Raw genomic sequence first — 15,231 nt, 5'->3', positions numbered from 1 at the left:
TTATTTCTAATGTTTAAGACGTCGATTTGATGTTAATTCGAATTGACGTGTCTTCAGATACCGTATAGTTTGTAGTAACTCTGTAACTTAATTACCGTACAAGAATCCTCTTCACCCTGAGCATGTTCGGCGCATATTATACCATCAGTGATATCAGGTGCATTACGAAATTTGGAATAAGCTATTTTGCATTCGGCGTTCTTAATCACTGGCATTTGTACTTCCATTAATGCATTACGTCGTGGTCGTCCTACGAAGAAAATAAGAAAGATATTTAAGACTGGAACTGTTTAATTTTATTATAAAATTGATATCACTTACTATATCTTAATGCTCCCTATCCAGCAACAAGGGGGTTATAGCCGACGAAGTTGCTCTTTCGTAGGGGCTCTTTCGTACAAATGGGATATACGTACCCTGAAAAATAAAAAAATAAATGAAAATGCAGGAAACGAATGACCAAAAGTATGAGAAAGAATTGTACACGCTTTATGACACAATATATGTGTACAGTAAGAAATTTCAGGATATGATACTTCAGTAATACTCAATAGCATATATATATATATATATATTTGAGGACTTACTCGAAAATGGCACCTCCTCCACCGATCTAAGAATGGCAATATTATGATTGTGTATGTTTTCTATTCCATCCATATGTGCACAATGTGCTGCGGTCAAAACATGCCTAGCCGTTATCAGGGAACCTCCGCACTTCCATAGTGATTTGTCTGGGTTTCTGGGATTACGAAAACCTAATGCAGCGATCCATGGCCAAGCGCCTAAAATGCAATAGTCATAGTTGTGAATATACATAATTTTTTCTCACATAATGAGTAACAACGATTATTATCTATTCGATATTCGATCATACAGCAGACGATAAGTACATACGTACAAATACTCTGAAATAGAGATTTGATAAAGACAGAAATTAAATTTTTATTCCACTGGAATAGAAATTATTAGATAATTCTATATAATTTCTATTTGAACTATACTGAACTATAAAGTTCAAACGTGTAATTTCTGCCCTAACAGTTTTTGATCTCTATCTATATTATTACTCCTATATCAATTTTTTATTTCAAGCAAAAAGATACTCTTCCTAACATGGAGTAGAAGAAAGAAATAATTCAAGTTAATAAGTAAAGTTACTACCGATCAAATCATAGCATTATTATTTAGTCTAATTGAAATGTACATTGATGTGCTGTTTAATGCCTTTAAAGTTCATTCTTTGCAGTAAATGGCTTATTATTAATCGGAAAGAAAGACATAAAACGTACCAAGTTCAGCTGGTTTACCATCGACCAGCCTGGTATGAGAGACGTTGCTAAAACCACAGTATGGTGGTCGCAAAGCCTTATACTTGTACACAGTTTTTATTAAAATTTCTCTCTTCTCTTTGTTTGGATCGTCCGGACAGCAAACGATCGTAACATTGCCCTGGTATCTGCACACTGATCGTCTATAAAAATCGGTGGCTGTACGGTACAGTATCTGCCATATTTCTTGCAGAGGTTTACATTTTCTGTAGTCAAGGCACCTGCCTTCTTGATTGTCCGGTGTGGTACATTCTGGATCAAACAATTTTAAAACATTTATACAGTTCAAAGATGCGTAAGAAAGCGACACCGATTACTCAACTTTCGAAGTAAAAAGCCGATCAAGTCCACCGGATTGCCCTACAGACACGTATTAATCCGTAAGAGTTAGTCATCATGTTGATAATAATTATCTAAAGAAACTTTTCACGTGAAAATATAAAATTTTAATTGATTAGATATTGTGTTAGCCATACTTAAGAAAGAAAATGAAAATGAATGAAATGAAAGAAAAGGACTACCTTCAACCTCATTTTTTAAATAAACACTTTGTCAGTTTTGCGGTAAATAAATTCTTAGGAATTCAGGACAGTTTTTAGTGAATCATTTTGTTTCGACCGTTCGCGGAGAGACGCGATCGCGAGATAGCACGTCAACGAGAGTTGTAAGTTCCCGTTACGATTAAATAATCGACGCCACGAATTGATCGATCCCCTTATTTTGATTATGATAATAAGGGTAGTTCAATGAAATTCCACAGAATTAACACAAATAAATTAATGTTTATTTCAACAACTTATTAACTAGAAAGATATAAATGGAACAAAAAAATGTAACTGCGTTTTAGTTGATAAGTAATGCGCGACGTATCAGATGTGTTGACGGTTTGACTTCTCGAACGCCTGAGTTCTGAACGCCTTTCGATTTATTTTCGTTTTTTCTGGAAGGCGACCCCCACTACGTTCGGACCACGCCACATTCTTTTACGCGAGGTAAAATACGGGCCACGAGTCGACGTTTCTGGAAGTCGCCCTGCTTAATGAACCATGCGCTTGCCGCTATAATGTTTGTTTGCCGGGCAGACGCGACGATCCGTCTGCGACATTATAGTGCCGCGATCGATAGTTAAGAATATGAACTATGGTAAGCCGCATGGCGTAACATTGAGAGGGTACCGATCAAACTAGCGAGGTGTGGTTGAAGTTCCCATCTTATTTCGTCTCGGTGGCTAGTTGTTCGGGTTTCTCGAGATCGGGTTGAATTGGCAGTGGGACAAGCCTTTTGACGCCCCGATCCAAAATGCTCTTTACCGTCTGAACTGTAGCTGTCCGGATGACACCATCGGCGCCTGGATGAACCTTGATAACTCGGCCCAGAGGCCAATGCATGGAGGGAACGTTGTCCTCTCTGAGGATGACGATTGTGCCCTTTTGGATGCTGTGTCCACCCTTGCTCCATTTATTGCGGTTGGTTAGCTCGTTCAAATACTCCTTATGCCAGCGGTTCCAAAAATGTTGTTTAAGCTGTTGGATATGCTGCCATTTGGAGAGTCGGTTCGATGGAATGTCCCTGAAATCTCGATCACGTAAGCACATTAATGAATCGCCAATAAGGAAATGTCCGGGAGTGAGGGCTAGGAGATCATTTGGATCGGTGGAGATAGAAGTTAGCGGGCGGGAATTGAGGACTGCTTCTATTTCTATGATAACAGTATTACGGTGTTGAGCTCATATGTTTCTGTTTCTCCACTCGCGCTGCGCCATAATATCCTTTGATCCTCTGGTCGTACGAGGAATTGCCGATACATTTTCTCGATGTCGCCAGTGAGTACGTACTGATGAGCGCGGAATCTAATTAATATACAAAATAAATTGTGAATTGAGTCGAGAATATAGGATTTCCCCATTTTCATGATTATCGTGATTTTTGTATAAATATATTTGTGAAGATACTAATAATTAGGTACTTATAAATTAGTATTATCAATTATTTTGCATTTATAATTCCGCCTCTAGTATAAGTGTTAATTGAAAACTAACTTTATGTTTCAAAAAGTACTAGCAAAGTCGTTGAGTAACAAGCCACTGATGCTAACACAAATAGCATTGTCGTAATTAAATATTTCTAAATATTCATTTTTCATTTTGAACCTGTAGAAACAATTTATTATATATACTATTAGCTAAGTAATTGCATATTTAATTAAGTCGAAATATAAAACTTAGTTACTTTGATAATTTAGAAAATAAAAAACTGACAAACATTTCAATTTAATTTATGGTTGGAACAAAAGACAGTTATTTTTCATTAATTGAAATATTGCAATGCAGAGTACTTTCCAAAATACGCCGAGAGTATTCCTGATGGTGAAACGAGCGTTGCTTCATCGAACGCAGCTAAAGAAAACAACATCTATGTAGTTGGTGGTACGATGCCTGAAATAGAGGGCGATAAATTGTACAATACCTGTACTATTTGGGATCCCGATGGAACTTTGATAGCAAAACACCGAAAGGTAAGTAATATATTCCTTTATGGCTTTGAGTTTGAAAATATTGGGGTGGAGAAAGTGACTCTACCTAGGAATAATTTAGGAATATACATATGTACATACGTATACTATAACCAATTCTATAATTTACGGTTTATAAAATACGTTATGATACGGGAAACGCCCATTTTTGTTGTAATGTGTAATATAAATTTTTCACATACGAAAATACTTATTTTTTCCCCTTTTTAAACATTATTAAATGATAAGGTTTTTTAATAAAAGAAAGTGATAAAAACGCTGTCAGTTATTAAATAAAAAGTAATTAAAGTTTAGGAGTCGGTAACTTTGATATTAAATTACAAAAGTTGCAGCAATAGAATTAGCGACTACATTTTTATGTTATTAGGTACATCTATTCGACATCGACATTCCTAATAAGATTACTTTTCGAGAGAGTGATTCACTCAGTCCTGGTAACTCCCTAACGACGTTCGATGTGAAGGGCTGCAAAATAGGTATTGGCATTTGCTATGATATTAGATTCGAGGAAATGGCACGTATTTATCGGAACAAAGGTACAGTAACTTAATCGATCAATACTTAACTAGCAAAAAATTAAATATCTTTCTTAAATATATTCTATATAAAATTAATATAATCTGTAACTCTGTATGAAAAGAAGCTTAATTTAAAAAACCAGTATATTTGCTGAAAATGAAACAAATAAAAGAATTAAAAGCACAATAAGAGGACTGTCCTCGCATATTCAGAAATGATGGAATGTGAACCGTGCAACTACGAAGTTAATTGGTATTCGGTGGCTTCATATTTCCTGCTTCTCTGGGTTAGGTTGCCAAATGCTGATATATCCAGCGGCATTCAATATGACCACTGGACCACTGCACTGGTCATTACTTCAGCGTTTCAGAGCGAATGATAATCAATTATACGTTGCCTGCATATCACCGGCTCGTGTTCCTTAAGCAAGTTACGTCGCATGGGGACATACACAGTTGACCAATCCCTGGGGAAAGATTCTTTACGATTTGGAAACTCAAGAGAATATGGCAGTCACCGATATCGGTAATTTACAGCTTAAAATTAAAAGCGAGAGATCCATGATGTAATTAATTTTTAGTCTCGTTAATTTATCGATTTAGCCATCTTCCTCTGTATTTGTTGAATTTATTAGTGAGCATTACTTATTACTTCGTATGTTTCTTTTTTCTATCAGATGTAAAAGTTGTTGAGGAAGTAAGGGCTCAGATACCTACATTTTCTCAGAGACGTACAGATTTGTACGACACTGTCTGTAAGAAGGAATAACTCTACACTAAAACAGAAAATGTTTTTTTATAATATTTCTACTACCATATCCTTTTTTTGTGAATTATTACTAATTTCTTATCATTTGTACTAAATGAATGACTCAATTAAGAAAACCAAAACGTTATAAATAATAATCTGTATATCTTGTGTATCAACATGTAATTGGATATTATAATAATATAGGATAATATTATAGGAGAATAATAATATAGAAAAAAATACATGCTTTTAAACACCTTTAATATCGATCACATAAATTGTTATAATTCACAATGATTACGCATACACAAAAGACCCCTTGATAGTAAAATTTACGATCAAAAGGCACTTACGTATCGTTTAACAACATTTAATTTATAACACCTTTTAAACATTTAGACAGATTAACACATAACACTTCTTATATATAAACATCAATTTGAAGTTATCAGCTTGGAGAAATTGGTCGATTAATACCTGTAGATTGTCTGTCTCGATGAAAGACTTAAAGAGAGCAAAAACATGATAATGCCGCTAATATAATATTCCTTCTTTCTTGTATCTGTCTGCCTCTCAGGTCGTTTTACTAATTACAATAAGTAATTTCGACTTCTTTGCGCTCTCTTTTAACGCATTCGAGACCGAAAGAAATTCATATCAGTCAGTAGGCAAGGGTATAATATACATATTTTATATATAACTTATGTAGTAATGTATATATCATGTTAATTTTATATTTTTTCAATATAGAATTATTATATATATATATATAATTATAATTATATATATATATATAATTATATTATTATATATATATATATATGTCGGAGATGAAAGGAAAGCCGAAGCCCTTCCTTGGAAATTTTGGGAACATCCTCTAGTACCTTAGCCTAGATTTTATTATAGTTGTAATTGTTTAAGATTTGTAATAAGCGAGATTGGGTTCGAGGTGACAATCGGTCGCTGAACGTAGCCACGGTCACGGGATGGATGTTTTATCTAACGGAGGTCTGGAGTGGTTGTATGTGTTTTCCGAGAAGTGTGGTTGTGGCGGCATGCGGCCTCGAGAGCGGGCCGAGCCACGTGTGATGTTGCCTCGGAGGTGCCGATGCAATGGGACATACATTGTATTTAGTAACCAAAACTCCAGGCAGAAACTGCCTAGCAACGGCGTTTGGAACTCTCTCGATGCTTCCAACGAGTGTGCCTAGCAACGGCGTTTGGAACCTTCTCGATGCTTCCAAACGGGGATAGAAAACAAAATGCAATCGTACAGGGAGAAAAATCTCCACGAGGCTGGCATTCCTGCGATTGCCTTGGAGAGTGATACATCGAGCGTTTTCGAGGATCGCATTTGCGTCTAAGTTAGTTTCGCTTAGTAAGGAGTTATCCCGGTGACCGTGGATTCGTTTGAACTCAAACATTGCTAATAGTATTATTTAATTTAATTATTCGTAGATCGTATTATTCATTAGGCTTAGTGTTTGTTAGACTTATTATTAGTTGTACTTATTATTTGTTAAGCTTAGTGATAGACCTGTATATACGTGTAAATAAAATCTCGGCTTTGTGAAACGATGGCTAGTCCACATGAAGAGTCGTCGCGCGCCCAAAATTCGAATCCTGATCCGACATCAGAAGTGGGATCAGAACCGTTTAAAGTGCTACAAGAGCAAATGGACCTTATGCGCGAGTTAATTCAGACGCTAGCGCACAAACCGGGGGAGCAACGACCGAGTACGGAATCTAAGGATGCAACGTTACCACGTTTTGACCCCGAAGGCGCGGGCGCCGATCCATCCGCGTGGTGCTCTCATGCTGATCTGATTTTGAAAGACCACCCGATGCAAGAGAGTGCGTTACTTTCCGCTCTAAATCGCGCCCTAAGGGGTTCTGCTGCGCATTGGCTTTCACAAATGGTGCGCGGTGGAAAGCTTACCTGGCCAACGTTTAAGGAACAATTTCTTTCGCGTTTTGGTGGCAGAGAGACAGCCGCTTCGGCGTTAATAAGGATATCCAGAGAACGACCGTCGGAGACTGAATCTCCGGGAGCGTACGGTAGTCGCCTCCGCTCCATGCTGCAGATGAAGTTGCAAGATCTAACGATGCCCGAAGTGATCAATGCCCTCGCCCTTTATATGCTGAGTTCACAAGATCGACGCTTTCGGCGACTAACGCTCGCGAATAATATCAGGACGGAGGACCAATTTCATGATGAAATGAGGATTCTTCCTTACAACGATCAGCCGACATTTTCGCCAAGAAATTCACTAACGGAACCTGAAGCTAAACGCAGCAGGCTATCAGTTCCTCGGATTAAGTGCTACCGCTGTGGTGCTCACGGACATAGGAGAACGGAGTGTCGCCTGCAAACACAAACGGGGAAGGAGCAGGATATACGAAACCCGAAGGAAAAACGACCAGCCGCATCGTCGAAGGTGACCTGCTTCAAATGCCACGAGGAGGGACATATCGCGCCTAATTGCCCATCATCGCGGAAAAGAAACTACGATTCCATTGACGAACGCCGGATCGACTCCTGTGTAGTGGATGCTCCGGCTGGTAGATTAAGCCATCTGGGTGAGTCGTATCCATTTTACTTTGATTCTGGGGCCGAGTGTTCGTTAATCAAAGAGTCCCTAGCCTCGAAATTTTCGGGCAAAAGAATAACCGATGTGGTAGTGATGCGGGGGATCGGGAATACTTGTATTAAGAGTACACTTCAGATTTTGTCCACTGTTCGTATTAACGATCTTACATTGGAGATAGTTTTTCATGTCCTTGCTGACGATTACCTAAAATACGACATCATGATTGGTCGCGAGATTTTGAGCCAGGGATTCGACGTAAATATCGCGCAAGATAGCCTCGTTATTTGTAAAACAAAGGTCGTTAACGCTTGTGGTAAAGTCGCGGAAGATGCGGTCAACATTAACGAGGTTGACACTGATGTGATCGGTAACTATAAAGATCGATTAATCTCTGTTCTCGAAAAATTTAAAGAATCATTCATTACGGGTTTCCCGCGTACTCGCGTCAGTACGGGCCAGTTGGAAATACGGCTAATCGATCCCAACGTCACCGTGCAGAGAAGCCCTTACAGGCTTAGCGTGGAAGAGCGAAGAATAGTACGCGAGAGGATAGACGAGTTAATTAAAGCACAAATTGTAAAACCTAGTAATTCGCCGTTCGCGAGCCCTATAATACTCGTGAAGAAGAAGGACGGCTCAGACAGATTGTGCGTAGACTTTCGAGCGCTGAATAAAAATACGGTCGCGGATCGGTATCCCTTACCCCTTATTGCTGACCAAATCGCGAGATTGCAGAGTGCGAGATACTTCATTAGCCTGGACATGGCTAGCGGATTTCACCAGATCCCCATTCACCCTAACTCGACGGAATATACTGCGTTCGTTACCCCCGACGGTCAATACGAATACGTGACGATGCCGTTTGGGTTGAAAAATGCACCAGCCGTTTTCCAGAGAGCCATTTTCAAGGCCTTAGGCGACCTCGCTTATTCGTATGTCGTTGTTTATTTGGACGACGTTCTAATAATCGCCGACTCAATAGATCAAGCTCTAGAAAGGTTGCACACTGTACTAAACACTCTCGTAAACGCCGGATTTTCTTTCAATTTCGCTAAATGTTCTTTTCTGAAGACGTCGGTACTTTATTTGGGATATGTAATTCGTAACGGAGAAGTTCGTCCAAACCCGGGAAAAATACAAGCTTTGAATTCTTTACCTGCACCGTCGACCGTCACACAGCTTAGGCAGTTTATAGGTTTGGCCTCTTACTTCCGAAAATTTATTCCTAAATTTTCGCAAGTGATGAAACCCTTGTACACACTCACTTCTAGTAACAAGCACATAACTTGGACGGACAGGCACGAAAAGATAAGACAACAGATAATTTCCTTTCTGACCGACGCGCCGGTGTTAATGATATTTGATCCCAATCGTCCCATAGAGCTACATACCGACGCTAGTTCGGAGGGGTATGGAGCTATTTTAATGCATAGAGTCGAAAAGGAAAACAGAGTCATCGAATATTATAGTAAAAGGACCAGTCCCGCGGAATCTAGGTATCATTCGTACGAACTGGAGACACTAGCAGTAGTAAGCGCCGTCAAGCATTTCCGACACTACTTACATGGACGGAAATTCTTAGTAGTTACCGACTGTAATTCTTTGAAAGCCTCCAGCAACAAAGTAAACTTAAACGACCGGGTTTATAGGTGGTGGGCTTATTTGCAAACATTCGATTTTGACATCATGTATCGAGAGGGTAAACGAATGGCCCACGTAGATTTCTTTTCGCGAAACCCCGTAGACTTGAATCGCCGTACGATAGACAAGGTCGCAGAGAAAGAGATTAATCTGGCCGAGATCTCCGAAGACTGGCTATTAGCGGAACAACGTCGCGATCCGCAAATCTCCGAAATCGTTAATAAATTACAGAACGAAGAGCTCGCGGAAGATATCGCGAATACCTACGAACTGCGATCCGGTACACTTTACCGTAAAGTACAACGAAAGGGCAGAACCCTTTGCTTACCCATTGTTCCGAGAGGTTTTAGATGGTCCGTCATCAACCATGTGCATCAGTCAATTATGCACTTAGGATGGGATAAAACGCTCGAGAAGCTCTATGAGTATTATTGGTTCGAGGGAATGGCGAAGTATGTTCGCAAGTTTGTCGAGAACTGCCATGCTTGTAGAGTTTCGAAGGCTAGTTCAGGTAAAATACAGGCTGAACTGCATCCTATACCTAAGACCGGCATACCGTGGCATACGGTGCATATGGACATAACGGGCAAGCTGAGTGGCAAGAATGACTCGAAAGAGTATGTCGTCGTCTTGATCGATGCCTTTACGAAATTCGTGCACTTATATCACACACGCAAATTGGATTCGCTCAGCGTTATCAAGGCACTTAAGTCCGCCGTGTTTTTGTTCGGTAGTCCCTGTCGGATAATAGCAGATCAGGGTAGATGTTTCACGGGCCGGGAATTTCAAGAATTCTGTGCAAGCAAACAAATCAAAGTTCATTTGATCGCGACCGGTGCAAGTAGGGCCAATGGGCAAGTAGAACGTGTTATGAGCACGTTAAAAAATATGTTCACAACGGTAGAAACGACCGGGCGTTCATGGCAAGACGCGATCGGGGAGATGCAATTGGCTTTGAATTGCACCATCAACCGCGTAACCAAATCGAGTCCTTTAGAGTTATTGATTGGTAGAGCAGCAAGACCGTATGACTTATTACTACCTGATAACATCGAGGAAAAAGAAATAGATATCTCCAGTGTAAGACAACAGGCAATAAAAGAGATGGAAACTAGTGCTAGGTATGACAAAGAGAGATTCGATAAAACCAAAGCTAAAGTAGTTAGGTTTAATCCTGGTGATTTGGTACTACGCCAAAATGAAGAAAGGAACCAGACAAAATTGGATCCAAAATTCAGGGGTCCGTTTGTGATATCGGAGGTCCTGGAAGGAGACCGATATACCTTGAAAACACTGGATGGGAAAAGGTCATACAAGTACAGTCATGACAGGTTAAGGAAAATGCCGGATAGTCGCATTCCTGCGGAGTTGGATGTCTGTTGTGATGACGAGAACAGTGACCATGGCGATGTGAGTACCCCGATCCCAGAGGATCGTAGAATTATATGAACCCAGGTGCGGCCATGGGACGGAGTTCAGTGCGGTCAGGCACTGGGAGTGACGATGTCACGAAGCTGGGAGCCGGTTTAGTACCGACAGCGACGATGTCACGAAGCTGGGAGCCGGTTTAGTACCGACAGCGACAATGCCACGAGGTTGGAGCTGGTTTAGTACCGATAGCGACAATGTCACGAGGTTGGAGCTGGTCTAGTACCGACAGTGACAATGTCACGAGGCTGGAGGCGGTCTAGTGTTGACAGCGATCGTGTTACGAAGCTGGTTATGTAACGAACTTTGAGAGTATGTGCGATTCGAAGGATGAGACCCATTTGGGTGTGAAATCGAGAATGGTCCGTCATGTCATTACGACCCGACTGAAAGCACGCAGAATGCAACTGGCACTTTGAATGCTAATCACAGTGACACTAATCTTGTTTCCTTTTGTTTTGTTAACGAAGGTACACCCGAGGACGTGTGATAGTCAGGATGGCCGTGTCGGAGATGAAAGGAAAGCCGAAGCCCTTCCTTGGAAATTTTGGGAACATCCTCTAGTACCTTAGCCTAGATTTTATTATAGTTGTAATTGTTTAAGATTTGTAATAAGCGAGATTGGGTTCGAGGTGACAATCGGTCGCTGAACGTAGCCACGGTCACGGGATGGATGTTTTATCTAACGGAGGTCTGGAGTGGTTGTATGTGTTTTCCGAGAAGTGTGGTTGTGGCGGCATGCGGCCTCGAGAGCGGGCCGAGCCACGTGTGATGTTGCCTCGGAGGTGCCGATGCAATGGGACATACATTGTATTTAGTAACCAAAACTCCAGGCAGAAACTGCCTAGCAACGGCGTTTGGAACTCTCTCGATGCTTCCAACGAGTGTGCCTAGCAACGGCGTTTGGAACCTTCTCGATGCTTCCAAACGGGGATAGAAAACAAAATGCAATCGTACAGGGAGAAAAATCTCCACGAGGCTGGCATTCCTGCGATTGCCTTGGAGAGTGATACATCGAGCGTTTTCGAGGATCGCATTTGCGTCTAAGTTAGTTTCGCTTAGTAAGGAGTTATCCCGGTGACCGTGGATTCGTTTGAACTCAAACATTGCTAATAGTATTATTTAATTTAATTATTCGTAGATCGTATTATTCATTAGGCTTAGTGTTTGTTAGACTTATTATTAGTTGTACTTATTATTTGTTAAGCTTAGTGATAGACCTGTATATACGTGTAAATAAAATCTCGGCTTTGTGAAACGATGGCTAGTCCACATGAAGAGTCGTCGCGCGCCCAAAATTCGAATCCTGATCCGACATATATATATATATATATATATGACTGTACATAATACATTATAGAATAACATAGTATATAATTTTATATTTTAAAAATATGAGGCATACTATTTAAGATTGTCATCGATTTAAAATCAAAGTATGAAAAGGATACCCTGGAGAGAGTAAAACACAGAATCATTCTAACTAAACATTCAGATCGTACTGACACCTCGGTATCGTCTTACAATTAAATCTCGGTCTCGAATGGATTAAAATGAAATACATACTTGCAGCTTCAACATCTTCAATATCGAGGAGATTCAAACTTTACAAATAAATGTAAATTGCGATGTAAAACAAAGCGATGTAAAAAGGGAAAAAGGAGGAAAGAAGGAACAGGGAAGCAAAGAGAAGAAACGAATTTTTCATTTTCTCGAAACTGGATCAAGTTTCAATGCGTTTTTCCTTAACAAGCGAAACCATTTTCGCGAGGACGAGAGTACGGAAATGACGTACTGGCAATTTTGTTTTGTGATAATACAAGCAGCTCGGTTTCAGTGAATTAAACTTGGCCCCAAGCTTCTACTTATCTACCTTCCTTTCCTTTATTTTCCCTTCTATATCTGTTTTGCGGTTTTCCACATTTCCATCAGAATAAACCATGTTTTTTCTCGATTTTACATGTTAGCCAATGATTCACGGCAAAAGCGTCGACTGTAAAGATATTTGTAGTTGCAATAGCAACAAGTATGTTTTCTCAAATAGAAAATATTGGGAGCGTACACGCTGGCAAAACAATTCATGAATAGCTTGTCCTCTGCTTGTTATTTGTTTCGATACTGTTAGCAAACAAATTCATGAAACATACTGGTATAGCGTAAAATGAACATAAAAGTTTTGCGTACACTTGAGAGCTGAACTTTGGTTGTTATACGTATATTATACATATACGCATATTATACATATACGCACACAGTTATGTATATGTATATATATATATATAGAAAATTCCTTAGAACTTTGAGCTTAATAACATATTAAAATCATTAACATTAAGGAGGTGAACTTTACTTACCAATTACCAAAGTTTCTTCCGCCAAATAATACATAAAAATTGAAAAAGATAATGTAACTAGTTTTAACTTTTTTTTGTGTTATAATTTGAGTCACTCGATTTATCCGACTGAGGATGGTCGATCGCAATCTCAATTTATACGTATTCTCATCGCATGAAATAGATCACATGAGGGATTTTCAAAAGTCGATGGAATATTAATCGCGATTAATTATTTGTAGGTGTATTCTGTGCGGCTAAAGCAGTCACCTAATGAATTATTGAGTACCAGGAATGTTAGCGGTAAACAGGATGGCGGCTATGAATGATTCTCTAATGTGTATATTAGAGATGAATTTGATAATTTATCCTCATAATATGCAATCCGCTTTTAAGTGGAAATCATAATTAACAATTTCTGTTTGATTAAATATGAAGAGCAGATAAATCGATACGCTTAAATCAATATTAGAATTTCTTAACATTTTTATCAAATATTTTAGCACTGTAAAAGCGTCGTAGTAGAGAAATATTAGGTTGTTCCAAAAGTTTCTTTCGTTTTATAAGAAAGTAATAGATGTACATTTTTCGTTTTATATTATTTTATTGAATTACGTGTGGTCCACCTTTTTCCAATTTAATGTAAAATAATATAGAATAACATAAAACAAAATATGTTGTGCATCTGTCATTTCTTTATAAAACGAAAGAAACTTGGGACAACCTAATAGAAATTTACTTTTATTATCCATTATAAAAATGGATTGTTAATCCTCTAGGAGATACGAACAATATAATTGCAATTAATAAGGAATAAGTTAGCATAACTTAAACCAGCTTTTGCAGAAGGCTATTAGCTAAAGATGTTTATTAAACAATGACAACATGAATTTTCTTAAGTACCCCATTTGGTACTTAATCTACTTCGTAAGTACTGTGTGTCCTAGCCTTCAAAGGATGCAATTTTAACCAGAATGTTTCACATTACTTACCCGTATTATTTCCTTGTAATATAATTTATATTTACATTATCTACGTTACGTTACATTCTACGCGTTAATGTAATGTGATTTTTATTTCTAATCGAAGTTATTCAAAATTTGTAGTATCTCAATAAAAAATTAACAGCCTGCAAAAACTTCACAGAAGCATTAGTATCTTCGAAACTATTGAATTCAAATGGCTAATATTTCTTAACAATATGCACTCGACGACGTTTATCGAGAGAAGTATGTGGCGTAATAGTTAAACTTTCAATTCATATACATATATCGTTTATGAAAAAGTAGTCATTCTGCTTTTGTGATCTGTGACACACTATAAATTCTCATAAGCTAACTAACGCCTAATCTTCTGTAACGTATTAATATAATATAGGTATGTATATCTCGACTTTGAGCAACCAATTGGTGCTAAATAAGCTTTAGTACATACTTCTTACACGTAACAAAAGACCAGTTAACATCTGTGCTCTTAAAAGAAAAACGAAAGAAGCTCTGAAAAGCTGCAGAGTTCAGGTCGAATAACACCAGCTCAGATAAATGACTCTAACTTACCTTTGTCCTCATCGACGTCAGTGATTTTAAAGCTAGTTATAAAGTGCACTTCTCAGCCAGCGTCCACGGCAGTCAATATTATTTAATGGGCCTTAACGCGATGTAAAAAGGGAAAAAGGAGGAAAGAAGGAACAGGGAAGCAAAGAGAAGAAACGAATTTTTCATTTTCTCGAAACTGGATCAAGTTTCAGGCTGCTCGCCAAAGAGTCTGTAGCTAACGAGACAAGATTAGACAAACCACGCTTTAAAATTCCCACAGAACTATAATAATCCTCGAAATCAATACGATTCGTCGATCCATCGCCTGATTAAAAAATGAGATAGGATGAAGCTCACTAGTCGGCCTTTGAACTTTCAATAGCGCTTACGGCTCGTATACTCTAGTTCGAATGCTACAATGTAAGCCAAGTCAGCTGTAACTAGCGTTCGCGTGATTGTCGCTATCTATTATTCACGCGTTCTTGAAAAGAAAGAAACACCTGTTACCACTTTGAAATATGAATTAAAAAGTTATGAAATATTAGCAAAATTGTTAAAAAAAATGTCACC

General features: G+C 38.7%; 1 protein-coding gene across 2 annotated transcripts in view; it reads left to right on the top strand.

Moving 5' to 3' along the window:
- LOC143304950 (omega-amidase NIT2-A-like) overlaps positions 1 to 5,805 on the top strand; it is a 32,257-nt gene extending 26,452 nt beyond the window's left edge. For both annotated transcript variants that reach the window (XM_076627499.1, XM_076627500.1), the window contains 3 exons: positions 3,662 to 3,846; positions 4,232 to 4,400; positions 4,675 to 5,805. In XM_076627499.1, the coding sequence (XP_076483614.1) occupies positions 3,763 to 3,846; positions 4,232 to 4,400; positions 4,675 to 4,808 (387 nt within the window). In that variant the 5' untranslated portion in view covers positions 3,662 to 3,762 and the 3' untranslated portion in view covers positions 4,809 to 5,805. The remainder of the gene's footprint in view (positions 1 to 3,661; positions 3,847 to 4,231; positions 4,401 to 4,674) is intronic.
- Positions 5,806 to 15,231: the final 9,426 nt, after the last annotated feature.

Source organism: Bombus vancouverensis, unplaced genomic scaffold (genome assembly GCF_051014615.1).
Source record: "Bombus vancouverensis nearcticus unplaced genomic scaffold, iyBomVanc1_principal scaffold0066, whole genome shotgun sequence".
In the NCBI taxonomy this organism is placed as follows: Eukaryota; Metazoa; Arthropoda; class Insecta; order Hymenoptera; family Apidae; genus Bombus; species Bombus vancouverensis.
The sequence above is the reverse complement of the archived record's forward strand: the minus strand, read 5'-3'. Positions and strand labels throughout refer to the sequence as shown.